Genomic DNA, 27,647 nt, shown 5'->3' with positions numbered 1-27,647 from the left:
GTGACATTAATTACTAAATTTCATTGTGCGTTGAAATGCAGATTCTGATTCAGTAGGTCCAGAGTGCGTCTGAGATCTAAGACTGTATGTTCCTGACAGGCTTCCAGGTGGTACCAATGCTGCTGGTCTGCAAAACACATTGTGAGAAGCAAAGATATGAAGTATTAAATCAAATAATATAGCCAAAGTACTTGGCACAGTGCCAAGTGTGTGCTTGTGTGTGTAATAAGTTTATTTATTTTTTTATTTATATTCTGTCAAATAAGTAGAGACAATATATTAAAATGGATACGGGTGGATTAAACAGACAGATGATCCACTGAACACAGTTATGTGTAGGGTATTTATTTGCAAAATATGCCCTGAAAGAAACTGAAAGTGAGGACTTTTATCTTGTCCTGACTCCTGTGCTCCATGTCCCAGCTAAGCGGTCCCTGTTACTCCTGTTCACAGTATGACTTTGTTCCTTCCCTGTCCTCAGCAACTAGTTACTAGTTTAATTATTCCACTTCTGATTTTTTTTTGGAGCCCATCCCTTCTTCTTCCTCACTTCCGCTGCCTTAATTCAGGCCCTTATCTCCTCAGCTAAATTGTTTCTAGGGGCACTTCAGTGGCTCAGTTAAGTGTCCGACTTTGGCTCAGGTTATGATCTCATGGTTTGTGAGTTCAAGCCTGGCATCAGGCTGTCAATGAAGACTCTGCTTGGGATTCCCTCTCCCTCTCTGCCCTCCCCTGCTTGCACACTATCTCTCTCTGTCTCAAAATAAACAAACTTAAAATAAAAACTGTTTCCAGATCCTTGTGATGGGTCTTTGCAACTCTCATCAAAGAATCTCTCCTTTGTAGTTCCCTGAAGCTGGATTTTTAAAGCACAAATCTGATCATGTCATTCTTTGTCTTAAAAACCTTGAATACAGACACCTGGATGCCTCACTCGGTTAAGGGTCCAACTTTTGATTTCGGCTCAGGTCATGATCTCGTGGTTCCTGGTGTTGAGCCACTCGTTGGGCTCTGTGCTGACAGAACAGATTCTGCTTGGGATTCTTTCTCTCCCCTCTATCTATGCTCCTCCCCTACTCCCACTGTGCTCACAGGCACGCTGGGGCACACATGCATGCTCTCTCTTTCAACAAAACAAAACCAACAAACAAAAACCTCTTGAATAGCTTTCCTTCCTTAAAAGGTAGAATTTACATCTCCTCATATAATATGTAAGGCCTTTGAACACATGTCTTCTTATAATCTGATAAATCAAATGTCCCACTCTTCCTCAAACATGCCATGATTTTTCACATTTTACTATGAACAGTATATGTCATTTTCTCTTTTAGGTGCATGTTCTCCTTTTCTTGACAGGCTGTGTCTTCCAGGCAGTTTGCAGCCCGGTGCTTCTATGACATTCTCTACATGTTTTTTTAATTGCATATATTATAGGGTATTGTAATTATTTGTTTGACAGTTTCCTCCACTACTGTGAGCTCCATAAGGGTACAGATTTTGTCTGTATCATGACAAGTCTCTCCTCATACTTAGTTGACTTATTCATGATTGGTCTCCCATGTATAACACAAGCCCTGTTACATAGTAGACTCTCAAAAAGAACTGTTGAATAACAGAATATTGAATCTGGTAGGATTTAAACCGTTTCTTATGCATTTGAAAGTGTAAGAATCAATATGTCAACATATGCTGTTTGGGTGACAATTGTCATTTATTTTTTTATTATTAATTTATTTAATTCAGTGGCAACTTTGAGATTGTTGTGTTTTGTTTTAACTGTTGTACTGAGATATAATTCACATACCATAAAATTCACCCATTTATAATATACAATTCCGTGGCTTTTAGAATACTCACAGGTTGAGTAGCCATCACCACAATCTAATTTTACAACATTTGCACTATCTCCAAAAAAAATCCCTGAAGCCATTAGCAGTCATTCCCATGTCCCCTTACCCCCAACCTCTGGAAACCCTAATCTACTCTCCATCTCTATAGATTTGCCTATTCTGGACATTTCATACAAATAGAATCATGCAACAGCTGTTTGTTTTTTATTACTGGCATTTTTCACTGCATATATTTTCAAGGTTCATCCATTTTGTAATATATATATTTGCATGTATTGCAAAATAATAGGACAACATATGGATATAACACATGCTGTTTATCCATTCATCAACTGATAGGCATTTAGGTTGTTTCCATTTTTTGGCTCTTGTGAATAATACTGCTTTAAAGTTTGTGTTTTGTGTGGACATATATTGCATCCTGGAGTATACACCTAGGGACTGCTGGGTGATATGGAAACTCTATGTATAACATTTTGAGGTATGGCCAAACTGTTTTTCAAAGTGGCTGCACAATTTTAAATTCCTGCTAGCAATGTACAAGGATTATAATTTCTCGACATTCTTACCAACACATATTATTGTTGTAGTTGCTTTTAAAATTAGTTTTACAGTATTGTGGTTTTTACAACTTTCAAATGTCTTGTGAAAGTTTCTCAACTAATCCTGAGTTTATGCAATGTTATCAAGTCTATAGGGAAGTTAAAGATGTTGGTATACCTGGATATGTCAAAAAACAGAATAGAAACGGTTGACATGGAAATTTCTGGATGTGAAGCCCTTGAGGACCTCTTACTGTCATCCAATATGTTGCAACAGTTGCCCGACTCTATAGGTAAGAATATTCTATTGTGTCATGAATGTTTATATGAAATATATGAAATTTTCTTTTTTGGCATAGTCTTAGTTTATCAGTAGATATAGGGAATATACTGTTAGCCTGACTGATAATAATGAATTACAAACTTCATTATTCAAGTTCATTATTACTGGTATCATAGTATTTTACCAATATCTTAAAATGAAATGGTAAATAATTGTCAAACTCAAGAAGGCTCTACTATTAAAATACATGATCCTACCAAGCTGATATATTTTTCAATTCAAATCTTTTAAGTTGTAAAATGTTACTGTAAAAAGTAGATTTCTTAGATTTAGAGTAATTTGATAACCATGTATATCATCTTTTATCACCATAAAATCACAATAGCTTCTATCCACAGAGTGTTGCTATATCCTATTTTCAATACTGTTATAACACTGCTATAATCTGAAAATAACATAAATATATAATAAATATAAAATCTCTTTGTAGTTCTATTATTTAAAAAAAGATGCATTTTCTTTTATATGCTGTTAAGATTCATGACAGCAGAGAATGACTGTTAGTATTTATCAAGCACCCAATCCATTTTTGTTACAAATTTTTATATGAGTAAGGTAACTAAAGAATCTAATTTAATAATAAGTAAACTGTTTTCTGTACATATCTCACTATTATTTATGAGAGGACTTAGGAGGATAATCAGCAAATTACCTAACTTTGGGTGTTAGTTTTTAAACACTCTTTGAATACAATGTGTCATATATTCTTGAATTTATTAAAGCTTCTGAAAATTAAGTTACACCTAGGTACTCTAATTAGAAGGAAGCTAGAAGATAAAGCAGTTTTCCAAATTTTTCTTCACTATTTGATTGCTTCCATTTTCATATTCCTTCAGGCTAATAGAGGATACTAGTTTTGAAAAACAGGCTAGAATTTCTTTCTGTCTAGATTTAATAACTTTTTGATTTATATAATCACATACTGTATTATAACAGTATTTTTCCAACTCATTCCATTGTAAGACTTATCTGACAGTTTTATTAGGCACTTACACATTTCCAGGCTGTTTCTCTGAAAATTCTGATTCAGTAAGTTTGTGGTAGGCCCTCTAATTTGTTTTTATTAAACATCCTAGATGAAACTTATAATTAGATAAGTTTACAAAATACTCTTTTATGTTGTAGAAAGTGAGGAAGTGTAATGGTTAAAAAGAGCATCCTTTAATTAAGATGACAGCGATGATCATCTAGTCAAGATAACCACCTAGTCAAAATACATGCCTTATACTCCCACTCCAGAAACTTGGGAGTCAGGGGAGGTAACTACAAAACTATCAGGCAGGGAGGGGTGAGCATCGGTAAAGAGAAAACATTCACTTTCACAAATGAGCATGCAAATGAATATTTTAAAGGAAAACTAATGTTATAACCACAACCAAAAACTCAAACAAATAGGAAAATTTACCCAGGAGAAACCGAAGTCACCAAGAAATGTAAAAAATGATTTTTAAGTATGTGTAGATTGTCAAATACACAAAAGTTTGAATAACATTCATAAAAATAATAACTAATAAAACAAAAATAAGAACTCTTACTAAGAATAGGTGTTTTTTTTAAAAAAAAATAGAAATTCTGGAAATAAAAATGGCACATAGTAAAACAAAAGATGACATAATTATTTGTTTAAAATATCTTCCTTTAAGAAAGAAGACCAGGAAAGTAGCTTTCTGGTCTGGGGAAGACAGCATGGATAGGTGATAGAAAACATCAGATTGGACACTTGGCTGACATAAAGCCAACTAGGATAGACAGGTGATACTATGTATTTTAATACCTTAATTAAGAATCTGAATGGTTCTCAAATTAGGAAAGTAACTTTGTGATAGTAGCTTACGCCTCAGACAAGATCTTTAAACTCTATTGACCTTTAAGGGAAGATTACATTTATGCATCTGCAGAGTTGCCAGAGTCCCTGATTATACACGTACAATAGCTGACTTCCCTCCAAAAATCCCCTTCTTGATCAAGAGAAGTATCTGAGATAGGAGACTGAGAGCTGTGTCCTCAGGCCCTAAAAGAATTCATAGATTCTGATTGGGATTGATTCTGATGGGAAATTGCATCTTGTCTTCTTTATTTTGACATTATTGGGCTACCAACATTTAAAACAACAAAAGATAAGAAATTCCATAGTACCAATAAAGGAAAATAGCAACTAAAATTAAAATCTTTACTTCCTTCACATCTATTTTAGTTCTACAGCCATGAGGTATTTCAATGGAGTGATTTACTCAACAACCCCTGCATGCTGAATCCCTTTCCTTGTCTGGTTCCAGGGAAAATGAAGGGGGCTCTTTTGCTCTTCTAGAGAGAGCTTTAATTAATTTTTTTTTTACTTTCCAAAATAATTTATCTTTTTTACTTAATGGTTAAGGACACAGACTTCATAGTCAAGTTACCTGAGTTCAAATTCTGGCTTTTCTATCTTACTAGCTTTGTGACCTTAGACCAGCTACTTAATCTCTCTGCGCTCAGTTTCTTCATCTATTAAGTGGGGCAGTAGTAGTACCTGCATCATGGGATTATTTTCAGCAATAAGTGAATTCATATATATAGAATTGCTTAGGATAGTAACTGGCACATAGTAAGTGCTTGTATTAGCTACTATAATAATATGATAATTATTATAATCTCAGATTTGATGAGCACACAGCTATTTGGTTTTTCAAAGTTTTATTACATATCTGTAACTGTCGTGTAAATATTAGCTATTTTGATAACAAATCATATTAATGTTTAAAACATTGCTGCTTATTATATATTTATATATAAGTAGCGAAAACCATAGTAAAAGGCCTCCTCTTTCTTTCTCTTCAATACTTCTTAGTTGGGAGTGTAGGATAAAGAGGTGGGGAATTAGGGAAAAACCCAAATAGAGGGAAGGAACAAGATAGAATGCCTTTGATTCCTGTAGAGTAGAAGAAGAAAGCCCAAGAAGATATGATATAGAAATGCAGTAAAGGAATTATCTGCCCGAGGAAGTCATGAGCAATGAAGGTAAGGTTGATGCTCTATTTCTGCTCTACAGACAACCATATTCCTATAGAAGCTCCAGAATCTGTCCAAAGAGCATCCTCTTAGAATATGTGAGTGACAAAGTTGCCACATCACAAATGAGTGTGATTCCTTTAAATCCACAGACATGGAACTAAGCAAAGAGACCTAACTTGCTTCCACCTTTAAAGCTGCAGAAGCTTCTATCAGCTGTCAGAGCCTCTACTCCATTCTTCGAAAAACTTTGTTGCATCGACCTTTTGGTTTTAGTCCCTAACATGCTTCAAGATTTTTTCACCACTACTTTTAGACTTAAGTACTGTCATTCTCTTAAAGGATACCTTGCAACCTGGCTTCATGGTGTTTGCACAGCCATTTGTGACCTAGCTCAAAACTTCTTATGACCCAGTCAAGTGATGTGGAGACTGTCAACCACCTTCTAGCTCCATTGGTGGGCAGGTGCAGTCATTTGATTAGGGCTACCAAGTCATAAAAAATTTAGCTGTAATTCATCGTCCCCTGTTTGCTTTTCACAGTTGATGAACAAGCTTAGGAGTTCTTTCATATTTCCAAGGTTGACATTTTTTACATACACACTAGAGAAGTGATTCACTCACCCTTTAAACATAGATAAATATGGCAGTGAGTGTCCAAACTTCAGAGACAAATTACCCCAGTGAGAATTGTCGTCTTTCCCAGGTGCTGCTATCTTCAGCAGTGTATCCTGGGGGCACAAGCTGATGTATTAAGTTTTGATATTTTGTAGATATTTTCTCACAGCAGTTTGACAGTGAGACCCTTTCTCTTCACTAGAGATTCTGAGTGCTTCTACAGAATATGTAACTGAAGGTACTGCAATTTTAAGTGCAATGATTGGTTTTTATTTCAAATATATTCTGACTTTATGCTTTTAAGGAATCCTCAGAATATTTGAGGTGGATGGGCATGATCTACAGCGATGCTTTTCAAAGCACATTCATCAAACACTAGCTGAACAAGACCCTGCACACTTACACGCATTCTGCAATAACTTTGGAGAGTCACATTGCTACATTAATATATTAAAAGCTCCTAGGAAAACTTCATTTAAGAAATATGTTTAATGTTGTTTAATTTAGTAATTCCCAAACACATTTTACTATGGAACCTACCATATCCATCAAAACTAGTTTTCTGCAAAACAAGTAGCCTACAGCTTATATGCATATTTCCAATGTAAAACAAAAAATAACCATGCTTTGCCCTTGGACTTTGGCTATTTAAGCCATATTGATACCAAAGATTAAATTATGGCTGGGTAAAGGAAGCTGTACTTCAATTACTCTGTGGCTATTACTCCTTAGAACCCTGGGAATAGAGTATGGAAGGCATAAATCTGACAGTGAAATATAAATAGTTGAAACTTCAATTCTTGGCCACTTCTGCTCGGTATATTAAAATTGCAAGTTTGTGTACTTTCTGCTGATCCAAGTTCAAGGATTTATGGTAACAAAAAGAGTATGAGGTCATATGTTGTAATTTTCCAAGTCCATAATTATAATCACTGCATCACAATACCTCAGTGCCCATTTGTTGATCATTAGGCTTAATTCAGATTTGTTTTTAATTTGTATCACAAATAAAAAATGTTATTTTTTAGTGCTTATGAATTAATTATACATTAAGTCACAGCTGGCTTAAAATTTTTCATCTGGTCCATTTGCAGCAAAATAGATAAGGGAAATGTGGTAGTATTGTGTCAACTTAAGTTTCTATGGAGCCCTACATTTTGTTTATTGTCTGCTTTGATGTACTTGAACTCCCACTGATGTAGGTAAAGTTTTTGCAACTGAACAGTCAAAACTAGAGCACATGCAAATTTGTAGGTTTATTTGTAGGTTTATATGAACAGAGTGCAGCCTATTGGCATGACAAATATTCCTCACAAGTGATTCCTTTTCTTTCATATTGTATTTTCTGTTAGAGATCTGTTCTTATGTATTAATAAAACTTCTTCTCTGTTTTAGGTCTTTTGAAAAAACTAACTACTCTCAAAGTAGATGACAATCAACTTACAATACTACCCAATACAATCGGAAAGTAAGTGCCAAATTTTCATACCAGTCAGTCCCTCTAAGCCAGAAACAAAACGATATGTTAGATTTTTTACTTCAAAACATTTTCTACTATCTTAATTTACTTTTATATCTGAACATTGCATTGGCATTTAACTATATAATATCACAAGAAATAACTATGACTTTTTCTTAAGCAAAGGGATTACCTAGATCTTCAATTATGTTATTGCCTATAATTTCCCAGATACTATTAGCTTGATGTTTTTGACTGAGTAGAAGCTCTAAATTCACTTGGATATGTCTTACAAAATCAAATCGATTTGTATAAACTCTGTAGTCTATATTACCATTACACTATAAATGATTTATATATTATGTTAGTAATTGTTTTATAGCAATAGTGCCATATAATAGTACTGTAAAGGTTACTTATAATAATATAATAAAGTTATATTACCAATTGATATTTATAGAAGTTCAATGTATTTTTAGAAGCCAAAGAGATAGACACCTGTTTAACATGCATTTTTTAAATGGCATATGCCAATTTTATTATTTCAATGCTAGCATTAAATATTAAATACTAATGGGTGATGGGTATTAAGGAAGGCACTTGTGTTGAGCACCGGGTGTTATAAGTAAGTGATGAATCACTAAAATCTAGAACAATATTCTACCTCAGGAGTAGAATTTAGTGATTCAACACTTAGATTTTAAATAAAAATTTGAAAGAAAATATAAAGAAAGAAAAAATAAATATGAAATACTAAATAATCAAATGGAAGTGCAGAGCTTGTTCAATTGAATTTTTATAGTTTGTAGTAAATTATATTGCATTTCTCTTAAATTTTTATTACAAATTTTAATGTGGTTATTCTTGAATTTTTTAATTCAGTTTTTATTTCAATTCCGGTATAGTTGACATACAGTGCTATATTCGTTTCAGGTGTACAATATAGTGATTCAGCAATTCCATACATCTCCCAGCAATCATCACACAAATGCGCTCTTTAAATCCCCATCACCTATTTCAGCCATCTCCCCACCCTTCTACCCTCTGGTTACCATCAGTGTGTTCTCTATAGTTAAGCATCTGGTTCTTCGTTTCTCTGTCTCTCTGTCTCTCTCTCTCTCTTTTTTCCTTTGCTTGCTTTTTTTTTCTTGCTTCTTAAATTCCACACAAGTGAAATCATATGGTATTTGTCTTTTTCTGACTTATTTCATCTAGCATTATACTCTCTATTAGCTTGCATTTTTGAAAGCTTCAAGATGATGACCTCATAATTGCCTTTTAAGGATAAAATATATTCCATTTATTTGAGAGCAATCTCTTCCTAATTTTATGTTGCCATTAACTTTTGGTTCATGATTCTTTAAGAAATATGTATTGTTATCAATGTTTCACTGAAAATGCTTTTGTTTATAACTTGTGTGAAGTGAGGAATTGATAGACTCTCTTCATTCTAAAATTATGTAAGTTCATTGTATAGGAATCTTGCCTCACACGTCAGTATGAAGAATTACAGAAATCCATAATTTAACAGATTTGGGTATATTTGGGGAGTGAGGGAAGAGTGGCCATTTTTTAAAGTGAGATTTGGGGCACGTGGGTGGCTCAGTCAGTTAAGCATCTGACTTCAGTTCAGGTCATGAGCTCATGGCTTGTAAGTTTAAGCCCTACATCAGGCTTTGTGCTGACAACTCAAAGCCTAGAGACTGCTCCAGCCTGTCTCTCCCTCTCTCTCTGCCCCTCCCCTGTTTGATCTCTCTCTCTCTCAAAAAACTAAACATTAATTTTTTTAAAGTAATATTTAATGTGTGTAATTGGCATGTAATAAACTGCACATACTTAAAATCTACAATATGATAGGTTTTAACATAGATCGAAAGCATGAAACCATCACCACAATCAAGATGATAAACATATTCTTCAATCCCAAATGTTTGTTGTCCCCTTTTCTCTCTCTCTCCCCTCCTCACACCAAGTTGGCAAGTAACCGCTGATATGGAAAATGGATATGGAAAATGGATATGGAAAATCCAAGAGCAGAACAATTTGACTAAATTCAAATACCAATATCCAAACTTTAGAAAGTAGTGAAAATTTCAGCTATTTTTAAAAATCTCATCTATTTTTAATATTTTAATGTTAATACCATGCAATATATTTCTCTCTGCATTTATTCACATTGTCTCCAATATAGAGAGAAATTAACTTTCCTTTGGGGTACACAAAAGTAATCATCTTTATCAGCCTGATGCTTGGAAAAAAAAAAAAAACAACTCTTCCTATATAATTATATTCTTAGGCACTAATTTCCTTCTTTAGGTCAATACTCAGGAGAAACTGAATTCAACTCCATTTACGCCTACAAAGATCATGCTTGATATTTTACCACTCATGTTCACATAATTTTATATAAATATATAAATTAATTACCCTAGCTCTGTGAAGACAAATTAAAAAGGGTGGATAATCTAAAAATACACAAAGAAAAGTTGCTTTTTTTAGTATGCAACTTTTGGTGTGAATTTGGTGTGAATTCGGATGCTAGATTAGCTGTGAATTTGGATGCTAGGTTATTTCCATACTTAATCTTCTTTTAAGCGTTTTAATTTTTAAAAATTAATAATTATTTGCCTTTGAAGGTATGAAAAAATATTCATCAAAGATAAATGGGCCTATTTAACTCAGAAGTTGATTACTGGTTTAGAGGGATAAAGGTTAAGAATTTTATCATAGAAGCTCATTTTTTTTAAGTTATTTTAAGTGTCATTATCTTAATTTGATTATTGTTTCAGGGAAAATAAAAGGAAAGTATTAGAGACATGGACTGAAAAAAAAAAAAGGTGAAAAAACAAACAAACAAAAAGAAGCCACTGGGAAGTGTGTGGGAAATCTCTATACCTTCTATTCACTTTTGCTGTGAACCTAAGACATAGTCTTCAACAAAAAGGAGAATGACTGACAAACTGGTTATTTAAACTTGGGTTTTTGCCAGACATTTTGTCAAAAATGAACAAAGTGAGCTCATCACTTCAAGGAAAACAACTGACAGAATTTGTGACTGACAATAAAATTTGAGCTGTCAAGCAAAAATTGGAATTTTGGAAAATTCCTATCTGCCACTGTGAGCTTGACAGCTTCCCAATACTTATAGGCTTTTCTGATAAGACTAGTATGATATAAATTAACATAATTTGTTGATAGTGTATTATGAAATGTGTCAACATCTGGAAAACCTGTACAACTCAGTGAAGCAACGCTTTCCAAATAACCAACACATGAGTTACAAGATCAGGCATGAGTAAAAGACCCATTCAAAATGCAGAATAGGCCAGTTGATTTTAATGTATTGGTATGAAGAATAAGAAAAGTTCATTGATATAGTTTCAGATTCTACATTGCAGTTATCCCCTAAAAAACAGCCACTTTGCGAGTTTTGGTGTAGTATCAAAGAATAATCACAATTATCCAAAAAGACTATTGAAATACTTCTCCCTTTTCCAACTACGCATGTGTGTGAGGCTGGATATTTTTATGCACAATTCAGTCAAAACAATATATCACAACAAATTGAATACATAAGCAGATAGGAGAATCTAATATCATCTATTAAACCCAACATTGAAGAGATTTGCAAAAATAAAAACAATGTTACCTTTTTCACTAAATGTTTTTGTTTAGAAAAATATCATTACTTTGAATAAAAATGTTATTTATCTTAACATGTTATAGGTTTATTATTATTTTACATAATAATTATTTTTAAAATTCTTGTTTTAATTTATTATATAGTAGATACCAATAGATATAAAAAATATAAACGCAAGTTTTTAGGGTTATCAATAATTTTTAAGACTATAAAGACCAACAAGTTTGAAGGTATCTGTTTTATATCACATCATGGTTTGTATAGTAAAATTACAAGACCATTTTCTAACTTATATTCTCACTTCAACATAGCACTTGCATATATATAATTTGAATTTGCATGTATGGCAACAAATATATATCTAAAATTTTATAATATACTTTAATAAGCAATCTGTATGAAGTAAAATAATAACAATAGCAATAATAATAATAGTTTTATTTTTCTTAGGGAATTCAGAATTGATACATCAGAGGTTCAGTGCAAAGGCTAGAGGTGAAATTTGATTATGATGTTACTTAATGGCATCCCAGATCACATGCAAAAAGTGTTTTGTGAAAAGAATAGTCGGCAGTTTATTATTAAACATTCTACCTAAACTCTCCAAAATCCTGGAAATATTATGACCAGCTGTAGTGTTAATCTCATTCTACACTTAGAATGTTTCAATATGTTAGACTTAATCTTTGTTCATTTTTATTTTTATTTTAGAGAGAGAGAAAGCATGCTAGTGGGGGAAAGGGCACATGGAGAGAGAGTGAGAATCTCAGGCAGGCTCCATGCTCAGTGCGGGTGGACCTGACATGGGGCTCAGTCCCACGACCCTGGGATCACGACCTGAACTGAAATCGAGGGTTGGAACTCAGCCAACTGAGCCACCTAAGTGCTCCTCTCTGGTCATTTTTAATAGTCCAACTAGTAAAAAGTGCTGGAAGAATTAATTTTTCAACATTTTTCACAGTTGAAAAAGATTCAATGACTTTTGTGTGAAATGACTTGTAAAATTGATTATTTTTGTTGTCCAACATTAAATTGTACCTAGGAGTTCCAGCCACTCGAAGAGTCAAATATACAATGAAAATAATAATAAATAACTCTTTTTTTACTCACATGGCACCAGATACCATGTTTTGTGCTTTACCCCGATTCTTATTTAGTTAAAGTCCCCATTAACACCATTCTATGTATATTATTATCTTCCCATCAACAGTTAGAGACTGAGGCTGAGAGAAGTCAATAGATTTCATAGCTAAGCTGTCGATTGACCTATGATCCCTCTTAATACTATATATGATAATTGTATCCTACATTTCATAGTATTTGGTAATTTAATGGGTCACACTGCTGTAGAGGCAAAGGATTTTCCATAGGATTTTCCATAGGATTTTGCATACTAAGCCCTCTCTTTCTTAGCTCCATTGTCTTGGTCAAAAGTCATAAAAAGTTGGGGTGCCTGGGTGGCTCAGTTGGCTGAGCTTCCAACTTTGGCTCAGGTCATGATCTCACAGTTTGTGGATTTGAGCTCCGTGTCAGACTCAGCTCAGAGCCTGGAGCCTGCTTCAGATTCTGTGTCTCCTTCTCTCTCTGCCCTTCCCCCATTTGTGTGCGCTCTCTCTCTCTCTCTCTCTCTCTCTCAAAATCAATAAACATTTTTAACAATTAAAAGCAATAAAAACTCAAAAATGTGAATGGAAATTTTAAAATGTCATTCCCTCACAGTGTATGGTCAAACAGAAATATTTCTGGACTGGAAACCAGACAATCTATGTAATTTAGCAAAGCTGAGTAAGACCTTTCTTCTTGATGGGCCTCAGATTCCCAAGGGATAGTGCAAGGAGCACTGCCTGTGGAGTCAAACATCATGGATATGAATATTGGCTATGCCACTTACTGTGTGAACTTGGACAAGTTATTTAACCTTTCTGTGGCTCAGTTTCCTCACTTATAATTTCTACCTGCATCTAAAATTCTCTAGTTCTCTGATCCCGATGTTTAGCTTATATGATATCAATACCCCAGATAGTAAATTCCAGTAGTCTATGTACTATACTGTTATCACAAGAAAATAAGTGAGCTTTATTCTAGGTACCTGAACGCTAAAACATTCTTCCTTCTGTTTTCCTGTTTCATAGACGGATACATAAGAAACTAGAAATGTACACCAGTTTGGGGAGGAGAATGCAAGAGCTGGTGAATAGAGAAAAATAAGGAGACTTGATTTTATCAAATACTCTGTAGTTCTTGACTTTTCCATTATGTAATGTTATTCTAGTCAAAAAATTAAAGACAGGGGCACCTGGGTAGCTCAGTCGGTTGAGCATCTGACTTCAGCTCAGGTCATGATCTCACGGTCTGTGAATTTGTTCCCCACATCGGGCTCTGTGCTGACAGCTTAGAGCCTGGAGCCTGTTTCAGATTCTGTGTCTCTCTCTCTTTGCCCCTCCCCCACTCTTGCTCTCTCTCTTTCTCAAAAATAAATAACTGTTAAAAAAAAAATTTTTTAATTAAAGACAAAACACACACACACACGCACACTTCACTGGATGAAACTGAAATCCATTTACATAAATATTCAAGTTTTTACATGGTCTAAACTGGTGGTTTTCAACATGTGGTTGTCTGATTAGCAGCATCAGCTTCAACTGGGAATTTGTTAGAAATGCACATTCTGAGACAAACCCAGGTCTACTGAATGAGAAACTTTGGGTGTTGCGCCCTCAATCTCTGTGTAAACAAGACCTTTAGGGGATTATGATATGCTCAAGTTTGAGAACAACTATCTAGATTCAGCTTACAGTTATCAGCTAACTATCTTCTCAAACCTGAATCTGTTATGCCTGCATCAGAATTACCTGAAGTGCCAGTTTAAAATGAAGCTGCCTTGGAGAGGAAGTTTACCATAGTGTTGATAGCTTTGGTTCTGGAGCCAGACCTTCTGGGTTCAAAACCAGGCTCTTTGATTTGTTATTGGGCAACAAAGCCTTAGATTCCTCCTTATAAATAGAAATCATAATAATAATGCCTACCTCATAAGAATGTTGTGAGGATTAAATGTATTAATAAATAGAAAGTGCACATATTCAATAAATGTTTTCAAAAAATAGTTTGATAAAGTAAAAAATTACTGACTTATTTAATTTGCATTTCCGGGTTTTGGATTCAAGAAATACATTTGCTGTTTTTACAACGTAATTCTTATTTCTTCTGCCCACCCAGACTGCTACAGCTTCCTCTTCTAAATCAAAAGCTCTAGTACACCTACAAAGTAGACCAGCATTTTCTGAATTGTATTTCTCAAAACAGTTATTATTGGGAATTTTAATAGGTATGACACAAAGATAAGTTTCATGGACAGATAAGTTTTGGGAACTATATATATAAGGTAGAGAACACTCTTAACTTGTGATATTTTTTCATTTGTTATATAAGTTCTTTGTTTATCTTTTGTATCATGATTTAAACTTTTCCATTATTTTGCCACGTCCTACCAACTGGAATATAGGCTCCTTAAGGTCTGAGATCATGTCTTGAGAATATTTAATCTCCTTCATTGTACCTAAGCAGTATGGCAGAGGGGCATGTTTGCAAGCCTTGGAACTAGACAGATTCCAATCCTGGCTTCTCCACTGATTAACCTAATTGACCTTGGACATGTCACTTCACATCTCAGAACTGCAATTGTTTCATCTGAGAAATGGAAATAATAATTCATCTCAGAGGTTGTTGTGAGACATAGTGTTAGATAGCCTTCAATAAATTATAATAGGCTTTAATAGTAATAATCAAAAAGACATTTATTTACTGCTGTTTATGTTCATTTGTGTGATGATTAATAACATGATAACATCAAGTTCTTAGAAAAATGTTTTATACTGATTTGCAAATATAATAATATATTGTCTTAGTCTTCTCAAGCTACCATAATAAAATATCACAGACTAGGTGGCTTAAACAACATAAATTTATGTATCACAGTTCTGGAGGCTGGGAAGTCCAGAATCAAAGTGTTGGCAAGATAGGTTTCATTTTGAGGTCTCCTCTTTTGGCTTAAAAGCAGCTACCGTCTTTCAGTGTGCTCACACAACCTTTTCTTTGTGATGCCCAAAAAGAAAAACAGAGAAAGAGGGAGAGAGGCTCGTTCTCTAGCATCTCTTCTTATAAGGGCACCGATCCCATTATGAGGGCCCCATCCTCAAAGACATCATCTAACTCTGATTTACTTCCCAAAGGCTCACATCTAAACACTATCACACTGGAGGTTAAGACTTTAGAATATGAATTGGGAAGTGGGACAAAAACATTCAGTCCATGACATACATATTTGAACTTATAAAATATACTCTCAAGAAAAGCAGTGTTTTAGGGGTGCCTGGGTGGCTCAGTCAGTTAAGCGTCCAACTTCCACTCAGGTCATGGTCTTGCCGTTCATGGGTTTGAGCCCTGCATGGGCCTCTGTGCTGACAGCTCAGAGCCTGGAGCCTGCTTCCGATTCTGTGTCTCCCTCTTTTTCTGCCCCACCCTATTCGCACTCTGTTTCTCTCTCTCTCTCAAAAAATAAAGAAAAACATTAAAAAAGAAAAGAAAACAAAAGAAAAGAAAAGCAGTGTTTGAAATTATTCTATGCTTTTTAGCAGAGTCCTCAAAGATAAGCTTTTAGAATCATAGTATTTGGTTGAAAATTCTAAGGAGCTAGAGAGAGAAATTTAAGACACAAAAGAAAAAGATTATAATGTATTTCCTAAAGTGGTCGAGTTATCCTTACAGCAGAAAAACTAAAAGTTATTGAGAAAAGTACAGAGAAACGATCAAATGGAATTTCATTTATGATTGTATAAGATTCCAGTTAAAGGAGAAAACCAGCAATGATTTACATTTAAGAGCCATTGTCCTCTACTGCCTAGTTTCTCCTTCACTCCCTGTCCCAATATTTTAGGATTGTGACCATTTATGGGCTGTCGCCAAATTCTAAATGCAGCATAAATGCAATATTTCTACTTTTTTGTTGGTTAAAAAATCTTTCAGTATCCTATCTTGAAGCATATAGAATCTTTTTTTTTAGTTTATTTATGTATTATATTGAGAGAAAGAGAGCGTACATGCAAGCAGAGGAAGGGTAGAGAAAGAGAGAAATCCTAAGCAGGCTCTGTGCTGTCAGAATTGAGCCCGACAGGGGGTCAATCCCATGAACCACTAAATCATGACCTGAGCCAAAATCGAGTCAGACACTTAACCAACTCAGCCACCCAAGCAACACGTATAGAATCTTTTTTTAGTGGTCTTCTTCAATGGCAAAGCTATTTTCTACTCATGGGTTATAGATACGTTCACTTAAAACAATACTTTTAAATATAATTTTACATTTGGGTGGTACTTTTCTCCTATAATAAAAAAAAATATAGATTTTCTTTTCAGTCAACTTAATTAACTTCCTAAAGGGTCCAAAGGAAGGGAAAGATCAGTGATTACTTTGGAAAAATGGGAAAATTGGGTCAAATGAAAAGTATATTATCTTGATAATGATGGTAACTGTTCAAAATCAGTTAACATAGATGTTTCACGGGTAAAATCTCTAAATGATTGACTACTCCTAACAAATGCTGTTTTAACCACAGTTTGACTGATTTCATCTTAGACTGTAGGATTTAGTATAAAAACTGGGTGAGTTTCATTTAATAAACACCATAGAAAAGAATTAGTTTCATTTCTGTTAATTTCTTGCATTATTTAGAAGTAGCACAAGTGACTTACCAAATATTAATGAGAAAATTAAGGGTAGAGTCTAAAACTTGATTCTTGGCCTAAATTAAATTAAATGAAATTTATCTTACAACATATGAAAATAAGGATAATGGCAAAAGTTACTTAGCATTCACTATGTGCCCATTCTAAATGTTCTCCAAACAAGTTTTATATCTCTCCCTTTAGTTATTACAGATATACCTCATTTTATTGCACTTCGCAGATACTGCATTTTTTACAAATTGAAGGTTTGCATTAAGCAACACTATCAGTGCCATTTTTCCAACATCATTTACTCATGTCATGTCTCTGTGTCAATTACGGCAATTATCACCGTAATTCAAACTTTTTCATTATTATTATATTTGTTTTGGTGATTGATCTGTGATCAGTGATCTTTGATGTTACTATTGTAATTGTTTGGGGGCACCATGAACTGCACTCATGCAAGATGGTGAACTTCATTGGTAAATGTCGTTTGTGTTCTAAATTGTCTATCAACCAGGCATTCCCCCATCAACCTCCCTCTCCTCAGCCTTGTCTATTTGCTGAGAAAGAATAATATTGAAAATAGACCAATTACTAACTTTACAGCAGCCTCTAAGTGTTCAAGTGAAAGAGTTGCATAACTCACACTTTAAATCAAAAGCTAGAAATGATTTAGCTTAGTGAGGAAGTCATGTCAAAATCCAAGATAGGCCTAAATCTAGGCCTCTGGTGCCAAACAGCCAAGCTGTGAATGCACAGGAAAAGTTCTTCAAGGAAATTAAGACTGCTATTCCAGTGAACACACAAATAATAAGAAAAAAAAGACGGTCTTGTTGCTGATATGGAGAAAGTTTTATGGTCTGGACAGAAGATCAAACCAGCCCCAATATTCCCTGCCCCAACAATGCCTAATCCAGAGCAAGAATCTCTTCCAATTCTTTGAAGGCTGAGAGAGGTGAGGAGGCTGCAGAAGAAAAGTCTGAAGCTAGCAGAGGTTGATATAGGAAGCTTAAGGAAAGAAGCTGTTTCCATAAGATAAAAGTGCCAGGTGAAGCAGCAAGTGCTGAGGTACAGGCTGCAGCACATTATCCAGAAGATCTAACCATAATAATTCCTGAAAGTAGCAACACTAAACAATAGATTTTCAATGTAGATGAAACAGCCACCTATTGGAAGAAGATATCATCTAGGACTTTAATAGCTAGAGAGAAGAAGTTAATGTATGGCTTTGGAGTTTCAAAACACAGGCTGTTTTGAAAGGCCAATGCCTTTCAAGAGGCTAATGCAGCTGGTGATTTTAAGCGAGATGCCAATGCTCATTTACCATTCCAAAAATCTTAGGGCCCTTAAGAGTTTCACTAAATCTCCTTCTGCCTGTGCTCTATAAATGGAACAACAAACCTGGATGACAGGACATCTATTTACAAAATGATTTACTGAATATTTTAAGCCCACTGTTGAGACCTACTGTTCAGAAAAAAAGATTCCTTTCAAAATATTACTGTTCATTGAAAATGCACCTATCATTCAGGAGCTCTGATGGAGATGTAGAATGAGACTGATGTTGTACACAACATCCATTCTGCAGTCCATGGATCCAAGTCATTTTCACTTCCAAGTCTTATCATTTAAGAAATATAATTTGAATTGGGGCACCTGGGTGGCTCAGTCAGTTAAAAGTCTGACTTTTGACTTCCACTCAGGTCATGATCTCATGGTTCGTGGACTCAAGCCCCACATCAGGCTCTCCGTGAGCCTGCTTGGGATTCTTTCTCTCTCTCCCTCTCTCTCTCCCACTCCCCTGATGGCTCTCTCTCTCTCTCTCTCTTAAAATAAATAAACAAACTTTAAAAAAAGATATAATTTGTAAGGCTATAACTGCATAGATAGTGATGCCTTAAATGGATCTGGGAAAAGTAAATTGAAAGCCTCCTAGAAAGGATTCATTCTTCCAGATGTCATGAAGAACATTCATAATTCATGGGAAGAGGTCAAAATATTAAGATTAAAGGGAAATTGGAAGAAGTTGATTCCAACCCTCATGGATGACTTTGAGGGGTTCAAGACTTCAGTGCAGGACATACCTGCAGATGGGGTGGAAACAGGAGAACTGGAATTAGAAGTGGGACCTGAAGATGTGACTGAATTTCTACAATCTCATGATGAAACATTAATGGATGAGGAGTTTCTTCTTATGGATGAGCAAAGATGGTGGTTTCCTGAGATGGAATCTACTCCTGGTGAAGAAGCTGCGAAGATTGTTGAAATGACAACACAGGACTTAGGATATTACATAAACTTAGTTGATAAAGCAGCAGCAGGGTTTGAGAAGATTGACTCCTGTGTTGAAAGAAGTTCTACCGTATGCAAAATGGTATCAAACAACATCACGTCACAGAGCATTGTTCATGAAAGGAAGAGTCGATTGATATGGCAGACTTCACTGTTGTCTTATTTTAAAAAATTTTATGAAAACCTTCAGCAACCACCACCCTGGTCAGTTAGCTGCCATCAACATCAAGGCAGGAGCCTCCACTCAGCAAAAGGATCTGAGCTCTGAAAGCTCAGATGATGGTTAGCGTTTTTTAGCAAAAAAAATTTTTTAATTATGGTATGTATATTTTTATACCTAGTGCTATTGTACACTTAATAGACTATAGTATAATGTAAACATAACTTTTACATGCACCAATATATAATAGGAAAACCAAACTATTCATTTGACTCACTTTATTGCGACATTCACTTTATTTTGACAGTCTGGAACCAAACCCACAATATCTCCATGTTGTGCCTATATATCCATTTCTACTAAATCTTCGCAAATACAATTAAATTAAATTAAATTAAATTTCTTTCATATCACCTTAAATTTGTCTAGCTCCCATGCCTTACTAATCAATTTCAGGTAGTTTTACATTTTGTCTACTAGAAGGTTTTGTTTATATGAAAAAACTCATTTTAAAAACTGAATTACCACAGGATAACTTTTACGTATTCCAGAAACACTGTTCAAGATTTTTTTTAGGGTGCTCTCCATCTTGGCCATTTTAATGGAGTGCCATATCTATACCAGGGGCTTAGCATACATTTAATCCTCTTTGAAACTCTATATAGTAAGCATTATCAACCAATTTTGTAGATGAGAAAACAGGAAGTAATAGTAGACAAAATTACTCAGCTATTAAGTGGCCACACTAGAATTAGCACCCATGCCTGTCTGAATATTTTCTACTGAATTACATTATTTCTAATGAGTGAAAACTGAACAAGGAAAGTGAAGCCCAAACCTATTTATTTTTATGTTTTTTACCATCTACATTAATAGAAGATTTAATAGTATCTAATGGTTTCTAGTGGTCCTGAATGATGTTAAAATGAAATTATAGATTATCTACATAATATATTCACAGTCTTATCATTTAGCTAGGTACTTGAAGGTTAATGTTACAGTAATAACTTCCCAGCCAAAACTAGCTCATGAAAACCAAACTAGAGAAAAACAGAGAGGGTAATTGTAGAAAATGAAGTCAATACCATTATTGTTTAATTTCAAGCATTACTACCTTCAGTAGCATACTTCAGTAGTAGTAGTCATGTGTGAACTAAGGCAAAGCTTTACAGAACACAACTCTTGTAATATTTATGGAGATTTTATCTTTTATGAGTATGTCTGTTTTTGTGTGTGTGTGTGTGTGTGTGTGTGTGTGTGTGTGTTTAAGTGTAACTCTGGAAATATTTGTAAGAGCTTTATTTATTTAAAGCTTTACAACAAACCCAGTGTGTGGCCCTAGGACTAGGGGCATTTACATCACCTATGAGCTTGTTACAAATGCAGAATCTGGGCTCATCCCAACCACTGAATCTGAATCTGCATTTTAATAAGTTTGGCTGGTGATTCATAGGCACACTGAAGTTTGGGAAGCACTATTTTACACTTTCCTTACTGTTGATTTTTCCTTTTAGTGTGTACAATTATAGACTATAGATAACAATTCTAAAAAAAGGGAACTTTTGGTCTTTCTCTTGCAAAAAGTATAACGAATGTGTTTTTTACTAAGATACAACTGATATAACATTACATTAGTTTCAGGTGTACAACATAATAATTCAATATTTGTATATATTGTGAAATGACCACCACAATGTCTAGCTAATAGTCATCACCAAACATAGTTACGAAAAATTTTTTTCTTGTGATGAGAACTTTTAAGACCTATTTTCTTAACAACTTTAAAATATGCAATACAGTGCTGTTAAGTATAGTCACCATGCTGTACATTATATCCCCATGAAGTATTTTGGAAGTTTGTACTTTTGACCACATTCATTCATTTCTCCCATCCCTTACCCTCATTTCTGGCCAGCACCAATCTGTTCTCCGAATCTATGGGCTCAGTTTTGTTTTGTTTTAGGTTCCACATATAAGTGAGATAAGACATTATTTGTCTTTTTCTAGTGACCTATTTCACTCATTTTGATCTATCTTTTGAAAGCCAGTGATAATCTGAGTAAATGCGATATAACTCTTTTCAGAGAGGAGCCTATATTAGAATACCTTAAGCGATTTCTAACAAGATAACCATCAGCAAAGTCAGCTGGAGTGTTATGAGTTTAAATCTTTTAAATGTCAGAGATCATTGAAGAGTGTGTGTTTTGCACCACTAGCTTTCTCTCTAACCCAGAGATGTAAAATACTTCGACTATAAATTATTAATTCAGTACAGCCCTTAGTGCAGTCAAAATGTTGTCTTTTTAACGCAGGAAGTTCTCACCTTGCACAGTAGCGAAGGATTGTGGAGATGGCCATGGAAGCTGAAACCATGCAACGGTCTTAATAATCAATGAGGGAAAACCATGATAGTACTGCCTGAGGTCTTTAAAACCTTTTTCAGAACATTAAATACTGTTATGGTTGGTTATAATTGTATAGGGAAATGGAAAAATAGTAAAAGTAATATTTATCTTGTTTGCTGTCTTTGTAAACAGTAGGAACATCAAGAATTAAAGTGATATTTTTTGTAAAAAAAGTTATCAAGATTAGTTTGAACATCACTTGCCTTTTCATCATGTAAATTATAACTCACAGTGAATGTCTTTTCTATGCATCAGCGAAGTGACGTTTTAAGCTTGAATTGTCTTCCAAACTTCTGTCCTTTGTGCTTTTGTGTCATGAAACCTCTCTGAGAGTTCCTTTACTGTGAAGTTTATTACCAGCATGGCTTCCTCTAGGATGTCTTCATCCTTTTCATTATAACCACTTTCCTCATTTATGTCAATGAGTTTACCAAGTTCCTCTGGCAGCATATTTACAGTACCTTGAATAGTGACAGGCATTATCCCCACAGTCCGCTATTTCTTATTGTTTTTTAAGTTTATTTATTTATTTTGAGAGAAAAAAGGAGAGAGAGAAAAAGCCAGAGCATGGGAGGGGCAGAGAGTGAGAGAGAAAGACTCCCAAGTAGGCTCCGCACTGCCAGCACAGAGCCCGAAGTGGGGCTCAGACTCACAAACCTGTGAAATCATGACCTGAGCCAAAATCAAGAGTTGGATGCTTAACAGACTGAGCCACCCAGGTGACCCTCTTTCTTCTACAACTCCAGTTATGTTTGATTCAAGTCCTCCAAGGTTGTTCGCACATTGTGTTAAAAGTTCCTGCTGTAATGCACGTGTACTGCTTGCTGTTACTTCCTACCATGATGCTTAAATACTTTCATTTGTATTCTCTATGTCATATTTCTGCCAAAACTCAGCTAAAGAAATTGCATGATCTCCAGTTGTAGCATTGATGGCTTATTGCAAAGTCTGTGTAAGATAATAGGCTTTCAAAGTTGAAATAACTCCTTGGCCCATTGGCTGGATTAGTGAATTTGCTCTTGGTGACCAAAAGCAAGTTTTCACATTTTCATTTAACTCGCCAAGAGCATTAGGGAGACCAAGAGATTTTTCAACAGTAATAGTGCTATAAATGTTGAATTATTATACCTATAGTATCTATCTACCGCTGATTGACAAGAAGGCAATGCAACTACATGATGTACTGTTTGTGTGTGAACTGAATGACGGACGTTCAGAGACAAATCACTGACAGACTTTGAAGGAAGTAATGTGACTAGTCATGATGCCCATCTGTTATTTACATTGTGATTTGTGGACCCAAGAGTTAAGAGCGAAGTTTATACTTTATGCGGTTTCTCACAGTTAGTAAGTATACTGATGTTTGAGCCATGTTGTGGGGGTACAATGTTATTTAATGAAACCATGATGATTGAAATTTGTTCATATCAGAACCGCACAAAAGGCTGCCTTACTGTGACTCAAGACTAAACTCAAAACATGGGGGTTTTTGGGTTTTTTTAATTTTTTTTAATGTCTATTTATTTCTGAGAGAGAGACAGAGTGCGAGTGGGGGAGGGACAGAGATAGAGGGAGACACAGAATCCAAAGCAGGTTCCAGGCTCCGAGCTGTCAGCACAGAGCCTACCTGGGCTTGAACTCACACACCACAAGATCATGACCTGAGCCAAAGTTGGACGCTTAACCGACTGAGCCACCCAGGCGCCCCTCAAAACATGTTTTTATAAAAGAAAAGAAAAACGAAAAACGTTAATTATATTTTGAACTGTTTAAGTCTTTGACTTCTTCTCTGAAGGTACATCTGAAATTTTTATTTTTGAAAGCCTCTGGTACTTTTATGACCAGTCACTTGCTGAGTACATAACCCTAAATCATCCATACATGGTTTATTCAATTCTACCAAATACATTAAGTACACTATGTACTTAAGTACACTAAGTACACTATGTAAGGCACTATGCTAGACTTTTTTTAAAGAAAAAAACTGTTACAGGGTTTCCCACATACATTGATTCCTGCTCCCACCAACACACACACACACACACACACACACACACACACACACACACACAGAGCCATACACACCTGGTACCCAGCAACATAACCACCCCTGCATGTGCAGCCTCAAAGGTTTTAGAAACGAATTCATCAAGGTTCACTAATACAAAGAGAAAATATTTCCTGAGCATGTATTTTTACGGCAGGATTTAGCAAAGGTGCTAAATCCCTTACTTACAATATTTCATAAAATACTCAGAGCAACTGCATGAGGCAGGAATTGCTAGTATTCTCTTTGCAAATGTGAAGAAACTAAGGCTCAGAGAAAAAGGAAAATTGTTCACTTAAGCAGCACTTGCTTATGAGATATTATTCAAAGCTGAATGCTGTGTTTCACTACATGTGGTTCTAAGTAGCTGAAACTGTTAAGGACTATGAATCATGAGTTACCTCGGTTCGGGGTCAGACTTAACCTACCAAATTATTCTTTCCTGACCCGTGGTTAACAGAACTTGATTTATATAACAGTACACAGGCTTGTGAACTCATTCCACCCTCTCCATAATGCAAATTTTGATCTTTAATGAGCATATCCCACTGTTACCCACCCCCTTTGGGCACTGACTTTTCCCCGTCAGAGCACTACTCTGTGAATTTCTTCCGTGGTATGTTCCTTTGCCTGGCAGGTAAATAAAATCAGCTTTGGTGTTTGAGCTGTGGTCTTTGTTTTATTGTTTGGTACCCAAGATAACACATCTAGTAAGTGACAGAGCTTGGGCACAAATCCATTCTGACTGACTTAAAACCTATATGTTTAATTTCTGTGTTTACTCATTAACTAAATGATGGGAGTAAATTGCATTCAAGTCAGCTGATGGAAGCTGATTATACAACTTTAAATCCAACTAACTCTAATTCATCCTTCGCTTTATAACAGCAAGATCCTTGCTCTTGGGGGTTCCTTCCTATCACAGTAATAATGATGTTATGAATGGTAATAACAGTGTAATAATATTAACAACAACATCAGTGACAACTTAAATACAGATAGTGCTTCCCTAGTGACAGGCCATCTTTCTTTCCCAGCTATCTCAAACCAGATATTGAAATTTCTTGTTCCCTGGTGATAACTTGAATGTGAATTTATAGAATTTCTTTCTGTAGATCTGGGTCAAAACTGGCTATATATGGGGTAGTAGGGATTGTGACAAACTAAAGAACTGTGTTCATGTGAAGGCAGCAGCCATTACTCTGTTTCTATTGCCTGTCATGGAGAAATATCAACCCAGTATTGCCAGATCTTCCTCTTTCAAGAGGTACCAAGAATCTCGATCATTATGTAGAGTTTACCACATTTTAAAATACTATGTAAACCAAACTGAACATATCTGCAGGCTGAAATGAGCCCTCTCTGTACTCTTGGCTACTTGGCTACAGATGCACTGGCTAAGAGGCAAGAAAATACAGCAGAGGCATACTGTGTGCATTTAAGCTCCCAGATTTCCTACTTTGTGTGCCCCTGGGCAAATTACTTAGCCTCTTTCAGCCTCAATTTCCTTATCTGTAAAATGGGTTTAAAAATAATAGCTATCTTATAGAGTTGTTATAAGGTAAAGATTATTTTTATCTTTAAAGTGCTTAGTAAACCTAAAATTTAATCAGTGATTTGTTGTTAATGTTTTGCCCCCCTTACTATTCCTTTGTGGACCTGCCCTTCACACCCTTCTACCTATCCCATGCCACTTATATGCATCCACTCCAAGGATATACATTATGAATATCAGGCTATAAATGACACTTAAGTTGTATAAAACAAGCAAACAAAACCTTGTGTCATTTTCTTTTTTTTTTAATTTTTTTTAGAGTTTATTTTTGAGAGAATCAGAGAGCATAAGTGGGGGAGGGGCAGAGAGGCAGACAGAGAGAGACAGAGAGAGAGAGAGAGAGAGAGAATCCCAAGCAGTCTCTGCATGGTCAGCACAGAGCCCAATGCGAGGCTCAAACTCATGAAACACGAGATCATGACCTGACCAAAACCACGAGTAGGATGCTTAACCAACCAAACCACCCAGGTGCCCCATAAATTGAGCCACTTATTAAATAGCATTGGTTGAACCATTTGGCTGAACTGATAAAACAATTTATATGATACCATTGTAGTCATAAATGAATAACTTTTTTTTGTTCAGTGAACTTGGATATGTGGCCTTTTAAAAGCTCTTTTGCCATATTACCTTTTAAAATGTCTAACTAATGTATTTAACTTTTCAGTTTATCTTTATTAGAAGAATTTGACTGTAGCTGTAATGAATTGGAGTCTCTACCTTCTACTATCGGCTACCTTCATAGTCTTCGAACGTTAGCAGTCGATGAGAATTTCCTTCCAGAATTACCCAGAGAAGTGAGAAATAAACTTGTTTTTGTTAACTAACTTTTAATGAATATGTTTTGGGATTAAGTCTTAACTGTTGCAGTAGCAATGTAGATTCATGAGTTGAGCTGTCAATGTATATAAGAGTTATCTGTATAAGTATTTATTGATTATTATCCTTTAAGTAATATGTGACAAGTGCTTATATTTGACTCAGAAAATTCATTTGACTCAAACACTACTTGCAAAGAAAAGTAATAAAATATTGTAAGTTACTCAATGCTAAGGAATGCAGTTTTAGATAATTTAAATATTTTGCTCTTAAGAATAATGATAAATAGCATTCTGGGATCATTACATTTACATTTCTGAAGTGAAAGATTTTTAATGTAAATAGTTTTTCTAGGTATCATGTGGCATAATAATATTATTTTTATTTTAGAATTCACCAGGAGGTTCTGTTGGTTTTTCTTTCTAAGTGGGATTTTTATTTATTAATGTCAAGAAAAAAATGTGGGGTATATTTTCAATTTAACATTTTATACTAAACATTTTCATAATGAAGGAACAATAATCAATATGCCATTATTTTAAAACCAAAAGTTATGAATAGAAATAACAAGTACCATTGCAACATGAAATAAAACTAACTGTCAAGGCAATGTCAACATCTTTTGAGTATGTATGATCTATGAGAAACATAGATGTGTTAGCACTCACTTGGATGGACAATAAAAACAATGTAACTTATTAAAACAATGAAGTTAATGAGCATTCTAAATAACAAAATTATAAAGAAAATTCTTCCTTCCTAATGTGCAAAAGAATATGAGATATATGTTGCCTTAATACCTAGAGGAATATATATTATATATACACATATTTTAAAGAGTGGGATTATAAAAAATAAAACAATAGACATATTAAGGGAGTCTTAAAAGTGACAAGGAAATCTGTAAATTAATTATTTTAAAATTAAAAATTAATATAAAATGGTTTACAGTGTATTTCTTTATTTTCTTTTGTTACCCATAGATTGGAAGCTGTAAGAATGTAACAGTTATGTCTCTACGTTCCAATAAACTGGAATTTCTTCCTGAAGAGATTGGACAGATGCAGAAACTAAGAGTCTTAAATTTGAGTGACAACAGGTATTTCTGCAACATTTCACAATCACATATTAGCTATTTACTAAAAGTAAATTATTATTATATCTTGTTAATGATTTAAAAAATATTTTCTGTCTTATGAG

General features: G+C 34.8%; 1 protein-coding gene across 10 annotated transcripts in view; it reads left to right on the top strand.

The window, feature by feature from the left end:
* The window catches only part of LRRC7 (leucine rich repeat containing 7), a 560,700-nt gene that overhangs the window by 413,206 nt on the left and 119,847 nt on the right, over positions 1-27,647 (top strand). For all 10 annotated transcript variants that reach the window (XR_009258064.1, XR_009258063.1, XM_058717001.1 and 7 more), the window contains 4 exons: positions 2,541-2,685; positions 7,736-7,808; positions 26,296-26,425; positions 27,431-27,546. Coding sequence is in view for 8 of the 10 variants with exons in the window: in XM_058717001.1 (XP_058572984.1) it covers positions 2,541-2,685; positions 7,736-7,808; positions 26,296-26,425; positions 27,431-27,546 (464 nt within the window). In the remaining 2 variants the exon portion in view is untranslated. The remainder of the gene's footprint in view (positions 1-2,540; positions 2,686-7,735; positions 7,809-26,295; positions 26,426-27,430; positions 27,547-27,647) is intronic.

Source organism: Neofelis nebulosa, chromosome 2, assembly GCF_028018385.1.
Source record: "Neofelis nebulosa isolate mNeoNeb1 chromosome 2, mNeoNeb1.pri, whole genome shotgun sequence".
In the NCBI taxonomy this organism is placed as follows: domain Eukaryota; kingdom Metazoa; phylum Chordata; class Mammalia; order Carnivora; family Felidae; genus Neofelis; species Neofelis nebulosa.
This window is presented reverse-complemented; position numbering and strand designations above follow the sequence as displayed.